The sequence below is a fragment of the Blennius ocellaris genome (assembly GCF_963422515.1).
Source record: "Blennius ocellaris genome assembly, chromosome: 1".
Classification (NCBI taxonomy): Eukaryota; Metazoa; Chordata; class Actinopteri; order Blenniiformes; family Blenniidae; genus Blennius; species Blennius ocellaris.
This window is the reverse complement of record NC_137650.1, coordinates 34,012,229-34,039,700: the sequence shown is the minus strand read 5'-3', so window position 1 is coordinate 34,039,700 and position 27,472 is coordinate 34,012,229. Positions and strand designations below refer to the sequence as shown.

Below are 27,472 nucleotides of genomic sequence, written 5' to 3'. Positions count from 1 at the left end.
TTACCTCTCTCTCAGCGGCAGGTTTGGGTTTCCGAGGAACGACAGCTGCTGCTCCAGGCTGCAGACGCGAAAGGCCAAGTAGCAGGACGACAGGATGAGGAGGATGATGCTGCGAGGAGACAAACAGAGATGAGACACGGGGGGGGGGGGGGGGGGGGGGAGTCATTTCGGGGCTGCATGACGTGAAAAACATGCATGGGGTTAACTGGCGACCCCTAAATTGCCCCTGAGCGTGGTTATGTATTTTACTGCGTTTGTCCTGTCCAGTACTACAGGTAAATGGTATTTGATACTCGACTATCGTGACCCTGAACTTCTGGAATGAAGATAAAATAAATCAGAATCAGTTTTACTGCGAGGTATGTTATTAGGAATTTGACCTTGGTAGGAACTTTCGATGCAGGTGTAACGTTAAATATTAACAATAAACAAAAATATGAATATAAACAGTAATTACAGACTAATATATATACAGGAGCTAATAGGATAATGGATAACAGTGCAGTGGGTAAGTAGTGCAAATAATGACGAGTGGCAGGAGGTAGTGAGTATTTACAATATAGAATAGAATAATAATATTAAATAATATTAAATAATATTCCTGTAGGGTTCAGCTGCAGTGACATTTGTTCTCGGTTACTCTGCAGCAGCAGGTCTGACATTCGGTGATTATGTGAAATATCCCCAAAATATCCACGTTGGAATTAAATATTAGGAAGAATCAATTGAAATATTAAATGAAAAACTGTTTTCCTTCTAGGTTATGAATATGAAACTTGATCCTCAGCTTGTAATGTCTCTTCCTGACCACTGGGAGGCAGCATTTGTCTTCATGTCACAACACTCACTTCTTAAATCCATTCAAAGTGAAAAGAAATTGGATTTTAATGTGTTGTTAGGAGCGACTGATCTCCCCCCTCCTCTAAATTTTATCAAATCAAGTTGAATTAAATGTAAATTAGCTTCCTAATAATGAAACGTCTCTTCAAGTCGCTCAAAATAAACCTGGTCTGTATTATTGAATCACTTTTGGGATTGGGGTTGTATTTATTGACGAATTGAATATTTATCCGAAGAAATACATATAAAACAGTTAATTTCTCCCAAACTGTAACTGAAATAGTGAATTCTAAAAATATCTAATACAATCTGATGAATTAGTCACTATTTTCTTAATTCAAATATTAAATATTCCCGCCAATGAGTGAACTTTGAACCATAATGTCATTAAAAAAAGGTAAAAACCTGAATATTTTTCACATTTATTACACATAAACTGAGCTATCTGAATTGTTTTTGTGTTTTATTCTTCATGATTCTGAGAACTTAAAATTAGAATACACAATGTAGTAATAGATCAAAAATATAATTTTTTTCTGTCACTAATAGAGGTTATAATAATAATAGTTAAAGAAAAAGTCTTATATCGTAGCAAAATGAGCATTAATAAAAGGCACAACTATTAAAATGGGGAAAAACAAGCGACAACCACAAGAAATGGTGAAAAGAAGATTGAAAAGCTCTAAAAAAGAAAGCTCGCGACTAGAATTTGTAAAATATAACAAAATCAGGTATTAGATGAGTGAAACCGTTAAAATCAGATACTAAAACCAATCAATTATGATTAAAATGTAAGATTTGAAACATAAGATAAAGTTTTCATACAAACATTAAAATAATATTTGAAACTTCCAGAAGCTGCGTCAGCCTTATTTTGAAAGGGTTTTGTGTCTCCCGGTTCAATTTCTTTCATTCCTTTGGGTCATAAAAGGTTCCTCTGTTGTAAAACAGTGGGGGAATAAAACTGCGCCCTCCTGTGGTTCGGCCACAAACTGCACCCTGCTCACACTTCACACCAACTTTGAGTGATATTGTGGCGGGGCTGTAATCTAAGAACGGCCCGGGACACGTCAGCAGAGCTGCTGCGGGTGAAGGACGATACACTTAACTGATTGTGAGTGTGTGTGTGTGTGTGTGTGTGTGTGTGTGTGTGTGTGTGTGTGTGTGTGTGTGAGGAGGTGGAGGTGTTGCGGTGTGTGTCAGTAACTCACAGCAGGGTGAAGAACTTGAGCAGCTGGTACTCCATCTGGCCCAGCTCGGCCACCGGCTCCGATAAAAGACCTCTGTCCGTCTGCAGCGATCGCTCTGGAACACACAGTCAACCATTAACATCGCTCTGTGTGTGTGTGTGTGTGTGTGTGTGTGTGTGTGTGTGTGTGTGTGTGTGTGAGGAAGCCTGCAGGCCCCACCTGTTGACAGGAAGTGAGGAAAATGAGCCACGGTGGTTAATAAGGCTCTGCGACAGGCATTGAAAAAGGTTGAAATTATTAAATTAATGGCTTTATTACATTTAAAAAAAGCCAAAATGATCACGTTATTGGCTTTATTACATTGAAACAGGTCAAAATGGCTTGACTCGCTTAATAAAAGGCTGAAACTATTAACTTATTGGCTTTATTAGATTAAAAAAAGGCTGAAATTATGAAATTAATGGCTTTAATACATGAAAAAGCCAAAATTATCACATCATTGGCATTAATACAATATAAAAAGGCTGAAACTATTAAATTACTGGCTTTAATACATTGAATAAGGCCAGAATTATCACATTATTGGCTTTATTACACTGAAACAGGTCAAAATGATCCCATTATTGGCTTGACTAGCTTAAAAAAAGGCTGAAACTATTAAATTACTGGCTTTAATACATTAAAAAAAAGGACAGAATTAGCATGTTATTGACTTTAATACATTAAAAAATCCCAAATTATGACATCATTGCCAAGTGTTTGATTTATGTTTCTAGTAGTGATAACACACACACACACACACACACACACACACACACACACACACACACACACACACACACACACACACACACACACACACACACACACACACACACACACACACACACACACACACACACACACACAATCAATCAGTGTTTGTGTGTGTCAAGAGAAGACCTGAAGCCGTCTGTGCCGTTAAAAAAAGAAAAAAAAAAAAGAAAGAGAAGCGTCCCCACACAAACTTTGACAGTTGACACTCGGTGATAATCTGGATTTAATCTGCATCCGCTTGGAGCTTTTTAATACGAGCCGCCGCCGCGCGATTTCCTCTCCATTTGGGGCTTAACGTGTCGTTACGCAACAGAAACGTTGTCATCCAGAAGCAATTACTCATTCATTCTCTCTCTCGCTCAACTAACAATGAAATCTTTTGTGACGACATCAGTGTTCTGCGATATACAGTAAATTTCAAAAAAGCAAAAATACTTTGCCTCTCTGTGGGTTTAAATTGTTCAATTGTTTTTAAGCTCATGAGTCCAGTCTTTACGTCTCTTATATATCAAATACAACTGGTTTGACAAATTTGTGTTAATATAGTTTAAATTGTACTTTTTTTCCCCTCACACATGCTAAATAGCCAAGTTTTTTTGTTTTGACGTTTTTCACACATTTACGCCCTTTTTAAATCGCTTTGTTATAATGTTCAAAAGTTTAATTGCTCGAGTTTAAGATTCTTATTTGCTTTGTTTTAATGCATTTCTGTTATTTCTTCGCCAAGATTGACACACATTTACCTCTCGCCGCCTTTTTACGCGACGTTTTGTGTTTACGCAGCAGCGTTTTCAAAAGCATGTCCGTTTCCATGGAAACGGCAGGAACGCAGAAAAAGTTGCAATATTCCCTCAATCCGTACGAAGACGATGACGTCAACTTTTCCGTGGAAAGCGTTGTGGTGTAACCGCGGCCTCGGTTATCAGTATCGATAAGATCCACAATTAATAAAAGGCAGAAGTCTTGTCGTGCCACTTTAAGACCTTTAATTTGAATTTTCTGCTCAATGTGGAAACATATTCTGCAACCGTCACACTGAAGTTCACCTCGGAATTTTAACTTTCCTCCATTGCACTCATTTTGAAATAAATAAAAAAGCTATTTCTTTTCATGGCGACTTGGAAAAGCCCCTCCCCCGACCCGCCTTCTTCCCCCTGCTGTGGCTCTCTGGCGCCTCCCACAGGACGCGAGCCTCACTAAACACATACGACTTGCTTGTAAAACTCCCCGCCTCCTCACTTGGCAGCCCTCCTGAAACCCCGGCGTCCCTCGCCGTCTCTTAACGCTCATCATGCAGACTCTCATTATTCCACACATCCAGTGAGCTGCTGCCTCGACGTTTTCTTTGTCCGTACTGCAGCCCTGTGCAATACTTGAAGCAGCAGGGTGGACGACACCGTCGATACCGACCGCTCCGTTTCGGAACAGGCAACAATAAATATAACCCTGGATGTTGGTTTGTTTTCCTCGACTTTATTGCGAAAACTGCAGGGACTTTCAGATCAGACTGACAGAAGCACACGGACGCTGCGTTAGAACCAGACTGAACCAAAGAAAAGTTTTCATTTCGACCAGACTCTTCAGAATGATTAAAAAAAGGCTGAAATTATGAAATTAATGGCTTTAATACATGAAAAAAGCCAAAATTATCACGTTATTAGCATTAATACAATATGAAAAAGGCTGAAACTATTAAATTACTGGCTCTAATACATAAAAAAGCCAAAATTTTAACGTTATTAGCATTAATAAAATATGAAAAAAGCTGAAACTATTAAATTACTGGCTTTAATACATTAAATAAGGCCAGAATTATCACATTATTGCCTTTATTACATTGAAACAGGTCAAAATGATCCCATTATTGGCTTGACTAGCTTAAAAAAAGGCTGAAAATATTAAATTATTGGCTTTAATAGATTAAAAAAAGGCTGAAATTATGAAATTAATGGCTTTAATAAATGAAAAAAGCCAAAATTATCACGTTATTAGCATTAATACAATATGAAAAAGGCTGAAACTATTAAATTACTGGCTCTAATACATAAAAAAGCCAAAATTTTAACGTTATTAGCATTAATAAAATATGAAAAAAGCTGAAACTATTAAATTACTGGCTACATTAAATAAGGCCAGAATTATCACATTATTGCCTTTATTACATTGAAACAGGTCAAAATGATCCCATTATTGGCTTGACTAGCTTAAAAAAAGGCTGAAAATATTAAATTATTGGCTTTAATAGATTAAAAAAAGGCTGAAATTATGAAATTAATGGCTTTAATAAATGAAAAAAGCCAAAATTATCACGTTATTAGCATTAATACAATATGAAAAAGGCTGAAACTATTAAATTACTGGCTCTAATACATTAAATAAGGCCAGAATTATCACATTATTGCCTTTATTACATTGAAACAGGTCAAAATGATCCCATTATTGGCTTGACTAGCTTAAAAAAAGGCTGAAAATATTAAATTATTGGCTTTAATAGATTAAAAAAAGGCTGAAATTATGAAATGAATGGCTTTAATACATAAAAAAAGCCAAAATCACGTCATTGGCATTAATACAATATGAAAAATGCTGAAACTATTAAATTACTGGCTTTAATACATTAAAAAAGGCCAGAATTATCATGTTATTGATAAAGTAAAGAAAAGTTTTCATTTCGACCAGACTCTTCAGAATGATGTGTTCCTTTGAGTGTTTCGTGTTAATTCTTGTAGGAAGTGTCGACCTGCTGCAGCCGAACACTCTGTGGGTAAACATCTACAATCTGTAGGGCGGCAACGAGAAAATAAACTCCAATGAAACTAAGGTCCGTCCACACGACAAGTGAAAACGTGACGTTTTTGTCTTATTTTTTGTTGTTTGGTTTGAAAACAATGTCTGTTTACACGTAACATAACACAAGGTTTTTGGTGCTAAACGGCATTAAATATTAGTTGTACCCGATAAGTACGCATCTCTCTCTCTCTCTCTCATGATGTAGTATCGAGAAACTTGGCTACATCATCTTTGCAAAAGAAATGTAAATCTCGGGGTACACCCACACGATGAAAAACTATTTTTTCTCACCAGCATTCTCCCCCCCCAAAAAATTCCGTCTTCAACACGAGGCTTCAGGTCATGTAGTACACATGCCAGGCCTTTAGGGGCGCTGTGACTCACCAAACACACCAAAAATGCAGAAGAAGAAAGAGCACATAGAACTTTAGAAGTAGATTCCTGCTCGTAAACCGCTATATAATCCACACCCCTGGGGGGGGGGGGGGGGGTTGGATGGCACAAGCCGGGGTTTTACAATTTCCCCACTCTGGGACCCGTGTTAAAAAAAAAAACCCGTTTTCACGTTTCTAAAACCGCCTCATGTGGACGACAGGCCAGAAACACGTGGTTTTAGGTGAGCCGGTTTCCTGGTGTAGACGGGCCCTCAGAGTGACCTCCCTTCAAAATAAAGCTGGAACAAAGAGCGTGGCCTTGGGGGTTTAGCCTTGGACTTTGTCAGTGCTGTCACGTCTGCGCGGAGTTTTATCACCTTCCAGCGGCTGCTCCGACTTGAAGGGCGCGTCGGCGGCGCCCAGGCTGCCGGTGGAGTTCCCCAGGAGGTCCGGGAGGGAGGAGGACACCGACACCACCGAGGGTTTCCTCCTCCACTTTAACACTGACGGGAATTCGTCCACCACCGGGAACTCGTCTGGAGCCGGGAACTCGTCCTGCGGCGGGGGGAGGAACACACACAGAGTCTAGCTTTTTGGCTTGAAACGACGATTTCTGGATCAGAAACGGTGCTTCTACTCATTTATAGCACAGAGGAATTAATATCAGAATCTCATTATCTCCACTCGTACGAGCAGAAAATTACAGCTCAGCCGGGCTTTTATATCTTTAAGACAAGCTCCGGGTATGACATGTTGATCACTATCATCTGGTTTCATAGATAAATAGGTTTGTAAAAGTTAATGGAGTGTTTCCTGATAATATTATCTACAGGAAGCACGTGGAACGTGAAAGGTGTCGGGCCTAAACTGGAGCCCTGTGGAACCCCAGTCTGTGTCGAGAATGAATGTGAACAAAGTGGAATCTGTCTGATGAACATGATCGAAAATGGTTTGGATAATACTTTATAAATGTGAGAGGGTTATTCTTGAGCGCTGTCCCTTTAAGCCCGATGCCGCCTTACGCTCTGATCAATAGTATCAAATGCGGCACTGAGACGGAACAAAGACAAGAACAGAGACCAGTCGATTGTCTGAGGCCAGGAGACGATCATTAGGAACTGTGACCAGAGTCACTCTGGGCTTTCATGACTCAAAGAGAACATCGGTGATAAATAGACCATTTGTGTAAAAAAAATCTAACTTTTCCAGGATTTTCCAGGATTTTCGAAAGATTTGAATGTTGGCTTGTTTAAACACCTGGATCAGGATAAGTTGATCTGATCTAGTATTGATCGGTTATCAGGGGGATTGGATCGAACAGACACGTTGGTTTAGATCAGTGTTTTTCAACCACTGTGCCGCGGCACACTGGTGTTTCCGCGAGATCTAGTAGGGTGTGCCGTGGGAAATTATCCAATTTCACATTTTTTTACAAAAATCATTTGACATCAGAGTATAAATACTCTTCGCCACTAGATGGCGGCACAGAACTTTGCAGGTGAAATGGAAACTGACAGACATCAGTGTGGTTAATCTCCACCTCCTGCTACCATCTTGTATCAAAGTACTGTGTCAGTGACAGTGATGGAGAAGTTTTTGAAAAGGAAGACTGTGAACCAGGATCTCAGCTCTTCATCCATCAGGTCCAGGTTTCACACTGAGGGAGTAAAATTTAAAATAAAAGAAATTGGGAAATACTTTTTTTCTGTATTTATTTGATTCCTGTTGATAAAACTTTGATGAGAATGACTTTATATTGTTAATAGAGGCTACAGAGTTTAAAATCTTAACATTTTCAGGTGGTGGTGTGCCTCCAGATTTTTCCAAAGAAAAAAGTGTTCCTTGGTTTAAAAAGGTTGAAAAACACTGATTTAGATGACGCTACAGCCGACAGTCACCCAGAGAGCTCTGTAGGACGGCGGCTGGATAACTGTAAATTAGCTTCTACTCACAAATCTGATGAAGATACTGTCGATAGACCCATTGACCGAGTTGGGGAGTATCACTTCAGTTTTATGTCAAATAGTTAGAATGTTGTGGCTGAAGAAGTTGACAAGGTCACTCCTGCTCAAGGTTATAAGATATGAGGTTGGACAGAGCTGGGCCTTGTTGTCGGCCTGGCTATAGCGCTGAAGAGAATCCTGGGCTTCTTGTATTTATGAGGAACATTGAACATTTCAAATTTGAAAGAATATCTCATTATCTGAATGTTTAACTTGGATTATGTCACAAAACAAGCAGGACGCTCTTTCACGGAGTGTGACAGATGAAGGATAGGTGGCTATGGGACAGAAATAAGTCGCATATTTCTCTTTTTGAGTGGGTTTCTGTCCCGTTATACACAGTGTGAAGCCCTACTGGGACAGAAAAGTGCGAGAGGAAGCAAAGACACGGATCCAACTGCAACTGATAACGTTCCAAATGGAAAGCGTGTGCTGCCAGCGTGCAATTAGGCTCAAATTGAAACTAAAAACAGGGACCGCTTCTGGATGACGAATGCTGTATTGAGTGCTATTAACCACTAATTTGAACACGTCTTGGGATGGAGAGAGAGAGAGAGAGAGAAAGAGAGAGAGAGAGAGCTGATGTAACTGTTGGTACTCCATGTACCAAAGTAATTATTTCCAGTGTGTCACGAGCCACTCGAAGCTCAAAAACACCCCAAAACCCTGTAAGAAGCAAATCAATTTAGATTCCTATCCTGAAGCATGTAGAGCATGTGAAGCTTGGTTTCTCTGTCGAGGTAAACATGGAGGGATGGAGGTATAAACACTAAAAAACAACAAACAAACAAGCATTTCCAGGTGTCTTTGTATAACCTCCTCTTGGAAATCAACAGCGATTATGCAGCATGACTGTCAGTCCACGTTCTCCTGGGACTTGTTAGTTTTATTTTGACAGTCAATCTTGGTTCGTCTGTCCATATGCATTGTGTTCTGCCATTGTTAATATTTATATTGCATTGATCTCTCCACGCACGTATGTGTTTGTAGTTTTATAACATAAACAACCAACAGCATCAACTCATAGCCTGGCATGCTAACTACGTTGATTTCTGCCGTTTCTAGACGTTGTTATTAAAACGCTCCGTCCTGAAAACGAAAAACCAAAACATCATGTGAAGGTAAAGGGCTCCAGTGAGCCTGCTTGTCTTTATCTACAGCACCGCGCCTGTCGGACCTGTTATGGTTTTGTTGAATCATGATATAAAATGTGGCATTAAATAACACAAATATCAGTATCGTATCCACTTGTTCTCTTTTTTTCCTCCTCAGAATGTCTGAAGTATATCATATATCTATATATCATTCTAAGAAAATAAGTACACTTTGTCACCGTACGGTCGTCTCAACTGAAACGCAATTCAGACTCTGCGTCAGATTTCTTTGTCAGGCGTTTGCAAAGCTGTGTGAAATCTTTATCATGACACGCGCCGTTTCTTTCCCCCCCCCCCCCCCCCCTCCCCCGTCACGCTATCAGTCCAGATTAGAGCGCGATCAAGGACAGAAGCTAATTATTCCTTAAAACAAAAGCCACACGAGCTTTTCTGCGGTTGAGAAGCAGAAACAGACACTGCAGCCGGGGTTGAGATTCGTCTCTCGTGGCTCTGGCCCTCTCGGCCTTCCGCTTCATGTTTTTGCACGACTTGCAGAATTGTGAAAACGTAACAAAGCAGGAGGGACTGACCAGCGACAGAGTGGGCTCCTCCATGAACTGCTTCAGGCTCAGGCTCTTCCCGTTGACCTGCGGAGGGAGACGACCTCGTTATCGGACGTGTGGCCGCGGCAACAGGGCTGCATGTGGGTGCGCGACCTCTGACCTGCAGGTGTGTGCAGATCCTGCGCAGCACGTCGTACACGCTGTCCCGCGACAGCAGCGACACAAACACATACTGAGGAAGCACAAGAGAGAAACGCACATAAAAACACATTATGTCCTTAAATCCTTAAATTATACTCCTGATGAAAGTTCGCATTGAAATGATTGACAAGGTTGATACTTGATAGTTAGAAGTTAGAAGATTCTTTACAAATTGGATTTGAGGGTTAATTTTTTTGTAAGGATTTTTTACTTTCTTCATTAATTTAATTCAATTAAATTTTATTGTATTCTCATTAAATCAAAATCAAAATTAAAAATAAAAATGTAATTAAATAAAAGTAAAAGTTAAAATGAAAATTAAAGTTAACATTTAAGTTAAAATGTAAATGTAAATTTAAATTATTAAAAAAAAATTTCAATAAAACAATTTTTAAATTTAAAGACAAAATGTAAATTTAATTTAATTTAATTACAAACTACAATTTACAATTAAATTAAAATTAAAATTAAAATTAAAATTAAAATTAAAATTAAAATTAAAATTTTATTAAAATTAAAAGTAAATTACAATTAAAATTACAATTAAATAGTTTAATTTAAATTAATTGAAAATGTAATTTAATTCAAATACAACACAGTGATTTCAAGACACTTTGACGCCGAAAAACCAACAATCCCACATGAGCAAGAAGAGGAGATGATGGAAAGAAACAACAACAACAAAACCTGCCGAGCCAAACATGGCGGAGGAGGAGACTTTCTGCAAAACCAAACTCAAGAGGTGGAGACATTTAGAAAGAGAGAAGTAAATCTTTCTAAAATGATGATTTGGGAGTGCAACACTTCCACCACACAGAAGTTTTAATCTGGAGAACAACAGTTTGTTTAGTTTTTTAAAATCACGTTTGTGTTCCATGTTATTGTTTTCCTGACGGGTCGGAGGGTCGATCCGCCTCTCGCCCTGACCTGGATGATTCCCAGTGTCACTTCTCGGATTCCCTCAGTCTCATCTGACAAAACACTCCAGTCTGAACAGTGAAGGACAGCAGACGTGAACCTTCACCCTCATCAAACACACCAGAGCGTACATGCACGGGAGTGACGTTACGTAACGCGCATTACACAACAGTGACGGGAGGCATGTTCCTCCTTGTTATGAGACGTACGAGTCATACGCTCAATGTCTCGCCCTAATTAACCTTCAGAAAGGCTGAGTTGCACTTTGTTCGTTTGGCTGAGACGTGCTGCGTCGTATTTCACCTCTGAGGTCATCCAGCTGAGAGCACCTTCAGGGTGTTTCAACAATTACCGCTGGGCGGAGCTTTGAGGGTAATGTAAAAGAGACGCGAGATCTAATTTAGGGGACATCCAGATGACGAAAATCTTTTTTCTCCCCGACCTTTTCCTAAAAGAAGTCACTGTGAACACGGCTAAACACGAGGCTTCAGGGTAGAAGACACGGCACGAGCCGGGGTTTTACAATTTCCCCACTCTGAGACCCATGTTCAAAAAAAGCGCTTCTAAAACTGCCTCATGAAGACGACAGGTCAGAAACATCTGGTTTGAGGACCCTTAATGATGAGCATCGCAAGATTCAAGAAAGCCTAAGTCCAGCTTTACGCAAACAGCATAAACACGGAAAAACGATGTAGTTCGCACGACAGGCCACAAGTAGGTGCTGTTGTATTTGTTATAAAACCACACGCGTGAACAGAACAATACGCTATAGACATTAACAACGGCAAACGTTCTAGTGGACAGATGACCAAGTTGGACTGTTATTACGGTGACTGTCAAAATAAAACTACTAAGTCTAAGTGCATCTAGTGAGCATGTGCAGAAGAACTATTAGTTATGTTTTCTGTTTTCACTTGACGCCTAAACGAGGGCCGACGTCAAGTTATATCTGAGCTTTTATTGTGAAATAGTTAACTGACCTGGTAGTTTGGATTTATTCCTACTTCATGTGGACATTTTTGTTTTTTTCCCTTTTGTTGATCCGTCTCTTGTTTTTTTTAGGGTCCAAACAATGAAATTGCAGGAGAAATATTGGATTTCCTTGAATTATTATTAGAATGTTTTCCCCCCATCCTGAACAAAAACCTTTTTGAGGGCCCGAGGATACATTGTGTGAAATTTTGCAGTCTCGTTTTTACCCTAGTGCAGGGGTGCTCAATACGTCGATCGCGATCTACCAGTCAATCGCGAAGGTAGCAATAGTAGATCGCATGACATTAGGAAAAAAATAGACGCTGGTGTAATGAAACTAATTTACCTTTCTGAATTACGAGTACGATCGAACGCAGCGTCAGATGACGGCTGAGTTTTTCTGACCTTTAGGTCACCGCACACGTGCAAACGATGACGCTAAGTGTGGCAAAGCTAGCAAGCTAGTCAAGCGAGTTAGCGCAAATTTGAAGCCCTCGCTTTTTTCTTTTAAACTAGAGAAAGCTTTGGTCAAACATGAGTGGGGGGGCTGGACCAAGTGAGAAGACGAAGACGTATAAATTTCACGAGGAATGGGAGGTGGACTTTTTTTTCACGATGTCATTTTCGAAGTGCGTTTGTCTCGTCTGCCAGTCGACCGTCGCAATACCAAAGAAGGCTCGTCAGAGTAAACTCAGGCAATTACAAAGAATGTTCATAGTTAATTATGTTGTGTTGAACAATATTGGCTCATACGGTTTTGCAAGGTACATCATTATACATTGTACATATAAAGAATCCTCAATATATTTGAAAATAAACATGTTTTGCATTTTTGTAGTGGGTGGATCACTTTGACTTGGTCGTTTTATAAGGAGCTCGCAGGCTGAAAAAGTGTGGCCCGCCCTGCCCTCGTATTAACACATTATGAATAAATGTGCAAAATCACGAGCTTTATCTCAACTTAGCGACCGCCCGACGGCACAGCGAAGACAAACACCGGTTTCCAAACGTCTCCTCTGGATCCTAGAAAGTGTCTCGTTGTGTTTTTCCTTGACATGTGCGATTCTAATTCCGGCCCGGCTCGCAGCAGACGGAGCCTCGTGCTCCCTGCCTGCCCATCCACGAGGGTCTTTTTAGACCAGTGTGCTATTTCTGAGCGCTGCGAGTCTTCATCGCGCCGAGCGGCCCCGCTCCATTGTGCACATGCTCTGGCAGCCGGACGGAGGAGCCTGAAATGTGCCTGCCGCAAATAGAAAGAATATTATGCAACGCATTGTCTGCTTTTCAATGGAGGCCCTCGGGAGCGGAGAGACGAAGACGGGAGACTGAATTATTTGGGATTAGCATGAAAATGTCACTGATACAGAAGTATGCATAATGTCAATAATGGGCTTTCAACCTTTAAGTCCTTCTAATGTGTGTATTGTATTAATACATATCTGTGCGTGCACACGATGATGGTATGAGCTTTTACAACAATCGGAGAGATTTTTTTCTTTTTTTTAAGCCAATTACAAAAGTTTTCAAAATATCTTATAAGCAAAAATCATGAGTGGAAGTCTGGTGTGAGACTGGTTCTGAAGGTTTCTCCCTGTAAACACAGAGTTTTTCCTCCTCTGCTTGTTCAAAGAGAATTCTTGGGGTTTTTTTTTCTCTATGAAAGCCTTGAAATTAAATTTTGTTGTTTTGTTTTGATAATCGGTGCCACAGAAATGAAATTGAACCGAACTGTCCTGACCGCTGCAGACTAGACATGAAGGTCAACGAGATCATTCGAATTACCAGCAGGAGGAGAGTTCAGCATTTTATAGCCTAGAGATGATAACAGCTCTTGATGATTACCTCTCACGACGTGAAAAACATCAGGCGGTGGAAACATAAATCACTACCGGGGGTGATCCGTCACCTTAAACCCCCCCCACCGATCTGCAGGGAGGAAGTTGTCGGAATTGCGTCTCCAAAATCCCTCACCTGTGTGCCTCGGTGCCGTCACATTATCCCCTCCATTTAGCAAAATCCCGTTTTCAAATGACTTCATTTCCCTGCTCATTCCCTACCAGAAGCACACAAATAAATTGATTTGAAGGAAACGATCCAGTCAAACATTATTTCCAGCCACTCCGGGTGTTTCACTTTGTTTCGGGGGCTTAATTGGAAGCTGAAGATAAAAGCACCAGATTTCACTGAACTGCTACGGCTGCTGGCCGGCCGCCATCATTCACGAGCTGCCGCTGGGACGAACGCTGAAAGGTACAGATTGTTCTTGGGAAGCGCCACCCGATCAGAGGTGGGGGTCTTATGGTGAGGCACCGGCTCCTCTGGATTCACGATTGTAAGAACTGAAAAGAGCTTCCTAGTTCGCTCTTCATCCAACAGCATCAACCGGTAAAGCTTCACAGCCCATCAGCATTCCTCTTTCAGTCACACCAACACAAACGTAAACATAAACATAGGAACAAGTTTCTTTTAAAGCGATGGATGGAGCTCCCTTCTTGTCTCCAAGCAATGTATATTTACTGTAAATTAATTAAAATATACGTTTTTTAAGTAAAAACTTCGGTTATTTTTCAAACTTTAAATTCTGGTGCGTTAATCGATTTTAATAAAGGTCGTCTATCAAAATGATAAGAAAGAAATTATTTTAGGCCAAACGTTTAGTGATCACATGCTTGAATGTTTTTCTACTTACTCCCATCTTATTTAAAAAAAAAACAAACAAAAACTCTGTCTCAATGGCCAAAGTTCAGTTCAGTTCCGCCCCCTAGAGGTGAGGCAGAGTACTGCCTGCCTCACTTGCTGTATTTTCTCGGCACTTCTGCAGCTCGATCAGCAGGAAGTTTCATTAAAGCCGTGACACAGGCGGTAGAGAATTAGTCCTGCTGTGTAACACATATTTCTGTAAAGTTCATATTGTCGATATGCTGAGGAACAGAAAGGTCATGTGACCCAGGTTGGATCGGACCAGTCAGACATGAGGCTGCCTGGATTTCATCGGCAAATACTGAAACTCGGCGATTTCTACTTAATAAAATGTCAAAAATGTGTAGAGTCATACTGAAAATGAATCTTTAAAAGAAATTTTCTTTTTTTAATCGTGCCTCCCCGGACCGCAGGTCAGTGGTCTTATGTGACTGATTTAACAGGAGCTTGTGAGCGTTGCTGCAATGGTGGAAAAAAAACAACAAAAAAAAAAAAAAACCTCTCCTCTCCTCTGCAGCCACGTCAGGCTGCGACGCCGCTCTGCTTCTATCTATAGCGCGGTGTTGTTCTTTCCATCACAGCCCCCCCCCCCCCCCCACCTTTAGCTGGAAAGTGCTGCCACGCTGCACTAATCAGCACAAAACTATTTCAATTTGCGGCGATAAGAAGTGTTTACCTTCTGGCCGGTGTCCGTGGTGATGGCCAAGCCGTTGGGCACCAGGCCGGCCGTCTTGTGCTTCTTCACCAGTCGCACGGAAACCACGGGGATGGCCACCTGCAGACACGTCAAAGAAAAACCAGCGCTCAGGTTTCAGGCGGGGGGGGGGGGAATCAGGAGTCAGGTGAGGGTGCGGGAGAAAGGACCTCCACCCCGGAGGAAATCAGTGGTGGACATGAGAGGTGTCTGATTTCAGTCAGAATGTGAAGAATGCAGCCTGAATAAGAAGCTTATTGTCAATGAGACGTCGGGAGAGGTTTGGTTTCGGGGGGGAGGAAGGAGGATGTGCAATGCGTAACATCAAGAAGCGTTAAAAAAAAAAACCTGCAGCAGGTTCATAATTCTCATTCTACTAACATACGGACAAATTGGTTTAACATAATTAAAGCCGCAAAGCCTCGTGTCGGTAAGTAATCCTGACTGACTTCCAGTCAAAATGACTCGTCAAGATCGTGGACCGGGAGTCTCCCTCTCCCAACGGTTTCGAGTTCATTAACGCCGCCGTCAGTCACCCGCACCTTGATGTCCTTGCCGAAGAGGTTGGCATAGAAACAGAGCCAGTTTCTGGAAATGTAGAGCCGGCCTTGGAGAAGGATGTCTCTGAGGAGAGCACAGGAGTACACTGAGGAGGGAGGAGACAGAGAGACACGCTCAGCGAACGCAGGCCGGACACAGACGAGCAAGAAAAGCAGGAACTCGGCTTCGCGATGAGGAGGGACGCACCGGTACCGCGCTTTTAAAGTACCGACGCGTCCTGCAGGAGGCATCGCGTCGACATGAGAGAATAACCTCACAGCTGAGAAGATTTTTCTTAATGCATCGTTTCAGTGATTTTTTAATATACTTGTTACAGATTGTTGGGTGGGGGAGGGGCGGCGGCAGAACGATATCTTTGGGTCAGAGGTGGGATTTTTCAACCAAATGCAAGTTGATGTTTTCACCCCTTGAAAACCATTGATAGAAACCCTTGTTAATCCCACTAATCTTTTTTTTAAACTGTGACAGGAGGTGAAACAGGATAATTTAATAATCCATTGATGACTGATGGAGAATATCCAGAACTGCTTTCTTGGATGTATCTGTATTCTGAAATATCTATCGATCTATCTATAGTATCTGAGGTTACTAAATACATACAAGTCGGTAATGTTATCATTGTGGAGACCTCAACTTGTTTACACAATCACATTTCGGGGACCATGAAGATTATTGGGACCGAATTGAAATCCTCTCAATAAAAGGTTCTAAAATGAATTTAAAAGCCATTCTAAGCATGTGTGTGAAGTCACAGACCCCAAACACATGTTTCCCACACGGATACAGAACGAGGCACATTGAGGACGTATATCTGTATTCTGAAATGTCTATCTATCTATCTATATAATTTTTTTAATCTGACGTTACTAAATAAATACAAGTCGGTAATGTTATCATTGTGGAGACCTCAACTTGTTTACACAATCACATTTCAGGGACCATGAACATTATTGGGACCGAATTGAAATCCCCTCAATAAAAGGTTCTAAAATGAATTTAAAAGCAATTCTAAGTCCCAGACCCCAAACACATGTTTCCCACACGGATACAGAACGAGGCACATTGAGGACGTACATGTTGTAATTGAAAGGCAGCAAGTCTATGCCGCAAAGTCTTTTTTGATTAAAGTCCAAAGTCACTTTAATTGACTTTGAACTGCCGATATTCATCGTGCAGTGACAAGGAAAAATCTAAATATACACGCATGCATTTTCATACATACATTGTTATTCATGTTAAATCTCTCTGAAGCTGGATGCAGCGAATCAAAACAAACGCGTGCCCTAGAAGTTATGTGTGGACGGAGCGGCCGTTACCTTTCATGAGGATCTCATCCTTGGGCACGCACGGGAACAGTTTGTGGTACTGCGAGTTGTACTTGCTGACAGTCTGTGCAGAGGGACAGGGCAGAGTCATGAGCAGCTCCTTGGCGGTCCGGCCTGCCTGCACAGCACCACCGACCACGCCGCCACCTCCTCCTCCTCCTCCACCTCCTCCTCCGCCACCACCTCCTCCTCCACCGCCGCCGCCGCCGCAGGGCGCCCCGGCTCCGCTCGGCGCCGACACCACGCGCTCCCTCAGAGGACGCGAGCTCTGCACCAGGCTCAGCACGTTGGCGCCGTACTCACACACACACTCGCGAACGTCCAAGGCCTGGAGCAAGCTGCTGCAAGACACACACTGTTCCCCCTGCCGCCGGTCAGTGCTGCAAGGTTCTGCCTCTTCTCTACACACACACACACACACACACACACACACACACACACACACACACACAGAGCTAGAGCTACCGTGGACACCTACACCTACACACTCACAACAACAACGCTGCTTCAGTTTACAGCCACTGAGCTCTCTCACCAACTACAAGGCTCTCTTTCTCTGCCTCACACACACACACACACACACCTCCGGTGACTCTCCGCTTTTTGCAGCAACCCAGCTGACACCCTCCCTCTCCGGCTCTCCGATTCTACACACACACACACACACACACACCCTCCATCATCCTTCCTGAGCTAAAAAAGAGAGCCACTCTGGCTCTCACACAGGTACTCCTGCTCCGTCCTCTCCCCCTCCCGCTGTCTGTCAATTAGTTTCGCCAGGATTTCAGAGAGAATAATCCATTTTACACCCAAGAGCTTTCACTCGTTTTTTTGTTTTTTCTTCTTTCCCCACTTGTTTCCCCCTCGTCCTCTCCTCCCCGCCACGTCGTCGTCCTCCCCCCTTTCTCTCCTCCGTCCCGCTCTCTGTCACATCCATCTTGCCATCGACTCGGTTTGTTGTTTGTTTGTTGTTGTGGTTGTGTGCGACGCTCCTGTTTTTGTCTTTCTATTTATAGCCGCTGTTGGAGCGGCTCCATGTCCTCGGGATGGCGGCGCTCAGTTCAGTGTTACAGTAACGCGCCGCGGCTCCGTTACCAGCAGGTGAAACTAGTCACCGGTTCACTTCCTCTGTATGAATGTATGAAGGAACACTGGTGAAACGAAAGGAACTTAAAAGAAGAAGCATTGTATGTATGTTTGAATGTGCAAAGTCTTTAACTCTTTATTGGATAGTCATTACAATACTTGACTCACAAATTAAATTTGCTATATATATATAAATTTGATTTTCTAATATTTTTGCGACTTCGTAATCTCTGCAATAATATAAATTTTTTATAACAGAAAATGTACGTTTAAGTTTAAACCCAAGACCAAAACAAACTTGAAATGTATACCTTGTATATGTATCAAAATGTGAGGCAATTCGGTTTATACGTGAATCTCGCTACATTGTATATTCCACATTTCATTCTGTATTTAAATTCTTCTTCTTTTCTGTTGCCGATATTCTCTATTCTCTTATTTTGAATGAATGTTGGGTGATATATTCAACGTTTTCCAGTGAAATTGGACTTTTGTTGCGTTTTGGGCACACGACTGAAAATGCAACTTTTTGAAAACGTCTCCATGGAAACGGGGAAAACACAACTTTTCTGAAATTCTGAAATTGTACTGTACCTGCACATCATGACCGTAGTAAATAGTTGTTCTGCACATGATCAGTAGATTGATAATATTAACTATGTTTTCCTCCAGTGTCATGACTCCGAGTCCACATTCTCCTGGGACTTGGTACTTTTATTTTGACAGTCGCCATAATAACAATCCAACCCGTCTGCCCATATGAATGTCCGTCTACTCACATTGTTAATGTTCACAGCGTATTGTTGTGTGTTTCATCACAAAAAACAAACAACAATTCCAACCCGTAGCCTTGCATTCCTGCCATTTCCGTGTAAATGGACATTATGTTCAAAATATTGCTGTGTGAATCTGAAACCTACTGCTTATTACTGAAATATATTTAAAATTTCTGAATGTATTAACAGTATGTATTTCTTATATGAAATCCAATGTGAAAAATGTAAACTGATAAAAAAAACAACAACCATCATTTACAATTTTTTGTTTAAAAATATATCAAAACTTCCTCAATTTCTCACTAGATTTTGTGTAAAACTAAATTAAATGTGTTATTTGGAGTATGGGGGAACAGAGAGTACCCAGAGAAATCTCATGCAAACTGCACAGAAAGAGGACCTCCAGTGGGACTAAAGCCAGGGAAAGAGTCACAGCGTGGCAGGAGCACTAAGCACCACGACAAAACCAAACGGACACATTTAAGGTAGAAAAGAGAAACTCACCGAGCCCCTGTAACATTTTTTCACGTCTTCATAAGACAAGTCTTCAATGAACCTGTAACAAAGGAAGATAAAGAACAAAAATGTAAATCACTCTGCATTGAAATTTAAAAAAAAAAAGAAGCTTGGATTGTCTTTGTGAGAACGTCTGAATGCACATCGTATCGTCAGCTGAAGGAGAGCGTCAACGGCAGAACAACAAGGTTTGGTGTGAGACGTGGTGTTACGACGCTCGACGAAGGAAAATCTTCCGCCAGGTAAAGAGTTGAATCATCGGCGTACGCGTAAACGCAGGAGAGACGACGGCTGTTAGGAAAGCAGCAAAATCAAAGATAGGTCCAGGGTCTCGGCACGTGATTCGTAGGTCTTGATGAGACGAACAACGCAGTTTTCCTTTCATCTCCCTACGACATTCCTACGGCCGTTGTCCTTTTTGTAGGTGGCGCTAGAGAGCACATTTTGGCACTCTGAGGATTCATTTTTCAGAGAGAAGAAGATCTAAAGTACTAAAAAGAGGTGAGATGTAAAGGCTGTAATAACATATTGTTTTAACATTTTCTAATTGACGTAAAATACTAAAATAACCACTTAAAGATTTATGAGATCATCTTAAACAGAGGATATTGGCATATATAGAATGATTCAACTTAATTTCATATAATTCTGGAAGATCTTCTTTTATACAGAAAGTGAACTGTGGGATTCCACAAGGCTCGGTTTTGGGGCCCCTTAAATAGTGACATTAATGTATTTATTTCTTCCTCTTGCTTTTTTTTTGGTGAAATTAAATGCTGAAACACTTTTTTTGGGGGGGTTATATCGTTTTGTTCTGTTCACTCATTTTAACGGGATTCCTTTTATTTTCTATAATTGCTGGTCTGACACGGAATGGATGGTGTACGTTATGTTTTATGTTTTTTTACAGTGAAAATAAACTGACAGATCATCCAATATGAAGTCCTTGTTTGCCTATCCATATTACAGTCATCCTTTAGTTGTATTATTATTTCTTCTGTCAGTGTTCAACAAAATTAAATAAGCAAGATCAATTTTTCGCCTAAACCCTATTAAAAAATCTAAATACAAGATGTAGCAAGACATCAGACTCTGAACTGAGCTTCTTTTTTACAAGTATACACAATATATTATAAATGCACATGTATACACGTCATAGTATAGCTGTACAAGTATATATACCGTTTATGCAACACCAACAATTACACTTATATTTCCCATTAGTATGCATATCCTATTATTATAATGCTACTAGTACTATTACTACTTTGTTATTACTATAATTGATCATATTATTCATATTTCTGGTGTTTATTCCAGAGTAATATGTTTAATTTAAACGTGTAAATACAACTTTTATACATTTTAAAGCTTCATCCAGATCATTCTTCTTCTTTTTTTTTTTAAAAAAGTAAAAAAAAAAAAGTTAAGCACTTTACTGTATTTAACCACCAACTATGTACTTTGGGAGGGGCGACTTTATGTGAACATAATTCAGCATTCACACAGTGAGAGATTGTGACATTTAATAGATGAGAAGTTCCCTGTTTATAAGCGTTCACATGGCAATAACAAACAAGCAACATGGCCGCCGCCGTCTTTACTGCCACGGGCCATAAATCCGCTGTTAACATATCTAACAGTGGCCGTCGTCATTCCCTATGACGCTTTTTTTTAGCGTTTTATTGAGGTGGCGAGAGGAGGCGTCTGAATGACAACGAGTTTACATGAATTGAACTTTCACCAAAACCTCGGCTGCGTTTCAAAGTTTGGTCGTGGTGCTTAGTGCTCCTGCCACGCTGTGACAAGTTCCCTGGCTTTAGTCCCACTGGAGGTCCTCTTTCTGTTCCCCCACACTCCAAAAACATATTAATTTAGTTTGACACAAAATCAAGTGAGAAATTGAGGACGTTTTGATATATTTTTAAAGATCATTTATTGTGACGTTTAATGGATTTTAAATGTACATCTTGTCTGTATTATAGATGTTTAACATACCCAGTGACGATCGCTCTTCCCTGAAATTGATCATTATCCAGTAACTGCGAATTTATGTTCCTATTTTTGGTATTTTTAACAGTTTTGAAATGCTTTTGCATCTCTAAAATACTGACTGATTGATTTGATTTTGTTAAGTTGCTAATAGGAACAGATAACACAAGATTAATCTTCTCTCTGTTCCTTTTTGCTCATGTATGGATGACAAATATATATATTGTGAAATGGCATGACATAACATGAACAAATAAATAAATCAAAAAACTAAAAAAAACAACAGTCACTAAAACAACATTAATTTTCCATGTACTTATAATAGACTGTGTGGAAAGGGGCGAAAATTGCTTGTATTTCACCAATGATACCTCCATAGTGGTGGTGCCCCCCCCCCTCGTCCTGTGACCCTGTTATGAACAACAGTGTAAGTGTGCTGCCTGCTGGCTTCCCTCTATAAATAGGCTGTGGAGACGCCGTGCACTCTCAGGTGCAGAGAGGAGTGATTATTAAAAAACACAAACCAGCCCTGTGGGGACCAGCCAGGCGCTACAGCCAGGTCTTAATCAATGCTGCCAGTGTGAGGGGGGGAGAGAGAGAGTTAGGGAGAGAGAGAGAGAGAGAGAGAGAGAGAGAGAGAGAGAGAGAGAGAGAGAGAGAGAGAGAGAGAGAGAGACAGAGTTAGGGAGAGACAGAGAGAGAGAGATAGAGACAGAGAGAGAGGGAGAGAGATAGAGATAATAGAGAGAGACAGAGAGAGAGAGAGAGGGAGAGAGCGAGAGTTAGAGAGAGAGTTGGGGAGAGACAGAGAGAGAGAGAGAGAGACAGAGAGAGAGGGAGAGAGAAAGAGAGAGAGAGAGAGAGCGACAGAGAGAGTTAGGGAGAGACAGAGAGAGTTAGGGAGAGAGAGACAGACAGACAGAGACAGAGAGAGACAGACAGAGACAGAGAGAGGGAAGGCAGAGAGAGAGAGTGAGTTAGGGAGAGACAGAGAGAGAGTTAGAGAGAGAGTTCGGGAGAGAGAGACAGAGAGAGAGAGAGAGTTAGAGAGAGAGCAATAGAGAGAGAGTTAGAGAGAGAGAGTTAGAGAGGGAGAGAGAGAGAGAGTTAGAGAGGGAGAGAGAGAGAGTTAGAGAGAGAGTTAGGGAGAGACAGAGAGATAGAGAGTTGGAGAGAGAGAGAGTTAGAGAGAGAGTTAGGGAGAGACAGAGACAGAGAGATAGAGAGAGAGTTAGAGAGGGAGAGAGATAGAGATAGAGAGAGCAATAGAGAGAGTTAGAGACAGAGAGAGAGAGAGAGAGAGAGACAGAGAGAGACAGAGAGAGAGACAGAGAGAGAGAGAGAGAGAGAGAGAGAGACAGAGAGACAGAGCGAGAGAGAGAGAGAGAGACAGAGAGAGAGACAGAGAGAGAGAGAGAGAAGTGCCCGGGGTAATTCCCACCGCTCCGATGTCGGGACGACAGGGAGACATTCGGTAGAACTTCCAGTTTATTTCAGACTTTATTCTGAGGGCTGTTTTTTTTTTTTTTTTTTTAAATCAGAAGGAGCCGGCTTCTATCAGTGGGTTTTCATGGGTCTGAGGGACGTAATGCAGTGAAGGCGATCAGATTCTGGCACATGTGCCGTAATGAGGCTTAATAACCTGGATCCCCACACACTGGGACAAAACAGCCGTCCCCAGTCCCCCCCATACCCCCCCCATCCCCATTGTTCGGAGCCGTGGCTGGGAAGCGAAACCCAAACTTGCCAGTCTGCGCACGCACACGATTCCCAGAGCCCTCGGCTCGCGAGGAGGCGGCGAAGCTAATTACCAGCTCAGAGGTTCCTAAATTGAATCCTGAATTAGAAGGCGGACGCCTCCCACCGGCTGCAGCCGCGCTTCAGCTGCAGGAGACGAAACCGGCGTCTCCACCGTCCCCAGTCAACATGACGAGATTTCAAAAGTGTGGGAGGGATCAGGGTCCGCCTCGCAAAGCCACCCACATCTCAGTTTGAATGAAGGACTTTTAATGTTTTTTAATGAGAAATTATTGTTGACATCCAAATCAAGAAGCACAACACGTCCCGTTAATACGATTATTTAGTTTACAATAAATTCTGTTCATTATTATAACTATCGTTTCATGTGTGTTTTTCATTAACTTATTAAAAGTTTCACCAGAACTTTATTTTCTTTTTTTTTTTTTATGTTTCTTTTATGTTTACATGTTTTAAAGGTGTCATATTGTGCAAAATCCACTTCCTAAAGGTTTTCCAGCTTTACTACTCGTCTCCATACCTGGAACGATGCTCCAGAAGTGAAGACGTGTATTATTTCATGTTTGTTTTTCATTAACTAAGTTTCACCAGAACTTTCTTTTCTTTTTTTTTAATGTTTCTTTTGTGTTTACATGTTTTGAAGGTGTTATATTGTGCAAAATCCACTTTCTAAATGTTTTCTAACCGTCTCCACACCTGGACCGATGCTCCAGAAGTAAAGAAAGTGCGTCCTCTCTCTCCCCGGCTGGTTCCAGGTTTTAAAAAGTGTGTTCCTCCAAGCAGCCAATCAGAAATCAAACCCTATATAGTGTCATCAGGGGTTTAGCCAATCACAATCAAGGTAGCCCCCCCCCCCCCCCCCCTTTGACTCCTCCCACAATCAGGCAGCTCTGCTCTGGCACATGGCGCCACGAGAGGAAGTACTTCCTCCATCTTCCCCATAGATGGGCGTGTGTGGGCGGAGCCAGTCCAGCTCACACAGACACAGCAGATTCTGAATGTAGCTCCTCGGATCCAATATTCTAATGGAGGGAAAATGAAGGAGGAGCTGGAAACTTTGAATTCGAGGTTTCTGGACCAACGAGACCAAGAGGAGGAGGTGAATTTTAAAATTACTGTATCAGACACCTTATGCTCCGTTTACACGACAAAGTTTTAAAATAAAAATGGAAAACCTTTGCTGTGTTTTACGCGGCAAGCGGTATTAACAATTCAACTTGGTCATCCGTACATAGAAACGGACGCCTCTGGTTAATGTTTGATGAAGAGAAGCTTGAAATACTATTTTACATGCTACTGTAGTCTTATAACTTTACAAAAAGAATACCGTGGATCCCCGGAAAATAATCCAATCAGAAGCTGAACCACTGTGACTTCCAGTGTCTGTAGAGACAAACAGGAAGTGCCGACCGAGTGACTGACGTTGTGCCGCGTGTTCGTCTGATTCGGCGAGTCTCTCCACGCAACATGCTTCAGCACTAAATCCCAACGCAGGACAGATTGGCCGGGATTACGCCGCTCCCGCATCGAATCCCTCTTATATAACACACACACACACACACACACACACACACACACACACACACACACATTCAGTCTGCAGACAGACATGCAAAGGATTAATAGATTTTTAGAACAAGTTCCAGATTTTCCTCAGGCCTCACGGGAGGAAAAAAAAAAAAGCACATGAAGCGTTCTTGGTGAAGCCCTGTGTGCAGCATCTTCACGTGTGTGTGTGTGTGCCTGTCTCTGTGTGTGTTTGTGTGTGTGTGTGTGACCATTGTTTCACATCAAATACAGCTAAAATAAAAGCACAAAATAAGTGCTGTGAAAATAAATCTCCTCGGGCCGTAACTCATGACCATGCACAGGATACAGATGGTGTGTGGTGGGAAGAGGGAGAAAAAAAACAAACATGCAAAGATAGCAAGTGTTGCAGATCTGTGTGTGTGTGTGTGTGTGTGTGTGTGTGTGTGTGTGTGTGTGTGTGTGTGTGTGTGTGTGTGTGTGTGTGTGTGTGTGTGTGTGTGTGTGTGTGTGTGTGTGTGAGTGCGTGTTTGCCTGAAGTGGCCGTGCGTGTCCTCGTCCTTGGAGGGGTCCAGGTCCTGTGCGGGGATCAGGCCTGTTTCTTCGCTGGGCTCCTGCTGCTCGGTCATGCTCCTGGCCCTGCACACACACACACACACACACACACACACGGCTCCATGTCAACATCGCCGCTCGCCCATCTCCACGTACGTGTTTGTTTTGTTTTTGTTTCTGTCTTGGGGGGTCCGGCGCTTCAAAGACGAACATTTACGGGGTAAACGAGTGCACTTGTCAGAGTCAACACGTCGGTGATGCAACATCGCAAAGTCTGATTCAGCTGCTTTGCGCCACAATCAGGCGAACCCCCCCCCCCCCCCCCCAAAAAAAACAAAAAAAACCCAGCAAAAACCTGCACTTGTTCCCGGCCAGACGTCCAGGAGAAGCGCGGCACCTCGGGGGTCGTGCAGATGGCCGACCTGACGCACTGCTGGAAGCTGACTCCAACTTTTTTGGAAAATAAAAATACAGCAAAAACGTCCCTCCAGGGGAACTTGCTTCCTGGAGGACGGCGTCAGGTGAGCCGCGCTCAGAGAACGAAGGAAGGGAGGACGGTGAAAACAAAACACAGCTTCACCTCCGCTGCGATAGTTGTCGACTTGTTGACAAGAGTTTTGCATGAAGTCGGGGGAAAAAAATGGAAAGCTTGAAGGAGGGAGGGGGCGAAACACAACCTGCATGACGATCAGACATTTTCCAAAGTTTCTCCAGCTTGAGACGAGTGCCCGGCCTCCACAACTACCGAGGCCAACTCTTTCCCACGGTTTTCTCATTCAACTCAATTCGATTCGATCTAAAAAGCGCCACAAAACAACGTCGCGATTTCAAAGCACTTGGACCGAGAAAGATTCCACCCTGAACAAGTAGAAGCGACTGTGGAAGAGAAAAACTCTCCATTCACATCAGAATCGTCACACGGTATAATTTTCTACAACTGTTGGATCCGTTAAAATAAAACTTCGTCATATATAGTCTGCAACTGCCACACGTTTTTGTGGTCGCAAGCTTATCGGACGACATTTCAGCAATCGTCGTGCTTTACTTGACGTGAATGAAAGTGCAGAGATTCAAAAGGAAACAAAATCTAAATGAAATCTAAAATATCAGAGTAGTTAAAAGAAAAAGATTAATAATGTTCTTTTAGATCAAAAATATTTATCGTCAGGCCTCAGTCAACGTGCATCTTTCTTTCAAAGTTTCACACTCGCAGAAAGCAACGTCAGTTTGCAGGGAATCAGCAGAAACTCTGAAAACGATGTAGATACCATACCTGGCCACAAGTTAGCGCTGTTGCTTACTTTTTTTTTTTTAATGAAACACAAACATGCACACAGAACAATATGCTATAAAAAAATAAATAATAGGAAAACACAAATATTCATATGGACATATGGCCCAGTTGGATTGTTATGAGAGTGACTTTCAAAATAAAAGTACCAAGTCCCAGCAGAATATAAAACGGGAGTCACGACACTCTGGAGGTAAAACGTCGTTACTGTCCACCTACTGAGCATGTGCAGTAGAACTATTTACTACGGCAGAATAAGCAGCGATTCAGAAAAGTTGGGTTTCCTCTCCGTTTCCATGGCGACGGTGTCAGAGCATTTTCAAAAAGTTCACACCTCTGGAGCCATTTTCAAAAAGTTGACGAGCGTCGTCGTCGTGTAAACCGACGCCCAAAAACGCAATACTTTTACTATTAACTAAAGTTTCTAATGTAATTGAAAAATATTTACGTCAACGTTCGGTGAAAATAAAGTTATAGCTTCTACTAATGATTATCAATATGCGACTGTCAGTGTGGCAATCAGGAATCATTCATGTTCCGATGATTTATTCTTTTTTTTTTTTTTTTTTTTTTAGCTTTTTAACTTAACTCCCATGCTTTCTCGCTTTAAGCTAACATTTCTGTTATCCAGTATGCTGAGCTCCATTTGTTTCCTCATTATAAGCGCATGAGGAAATTATCCTGGGTTTGCTCACCGACCAGCTGCTTTCAATTCGCTTTCGAACGCGACGTGTGTGTTTGTTGCCTGAAGTGGGCGGAAGTGCCGTCAGTGCGATTAGACCAATGAAACGAAAGTGGCGGCATCCTCATTACCGTGGTTAGCCTCACTTTAGTATTGACATTCTTGCATTCTTACCTGCTCATGTGGATATGTTGGGCTTTTCTATTTTCTCTATAAAAGCACATTGGAATGACTAATGTATTTAAAAA

The 27,472-nt window shown here is 41.8% G+C and overlaps 1 protein-coding gene across 1 annotated transcript in view; it reads right to left on the bottom strand.

The window, feature by feature from the left end:
- The window catches only part of gramd2aa (GRAM domain containing 2Aa), a gene marked incomplete at its 3' end in the record, with an annotated part of 39,631 nt that continues 12,159 nt past the window's right edge, over positions 1-27,472 (bottom strand). Inside the window, exons 2-11 of the mRNA XM_080507329.1 lie at positions 25,231-25,335; positions 19,408-19,459; positions 17,033-17,105; positions 15,698-15,801; positions 15,138-15,236; positions 9,831-9,902; positions 9,698-9,754; positions 6,388-6,565; positions 2,052-2,145; positions 1-109 (exon numbers count right to left, since the gene is read on the bottom strand). Coding sequence (XP_080363455.1) covers positions 1-109; positions 2,052-2,145; positions 6,388-6,565; positions 9,698-9,754; positions 9,831-9,902; positions 15,138-15,236; positions 15,698-15,801; positions 17,033-17,105; positions 19,408-19,459; positions 25,231-25,335 — 943 coding nt within the window. The remainder of the gene's footprint in view (positions 110-2,051; positions 2,146-6,387; positions 6,566-9,697; positions 9,755-9,830; positions 9,903-15,137; positions 15,237-15,697; positions 15,802-17,032; positions 17,106-19,407; positions 19,460-25,230; positions 25,336-27,472) is intronic.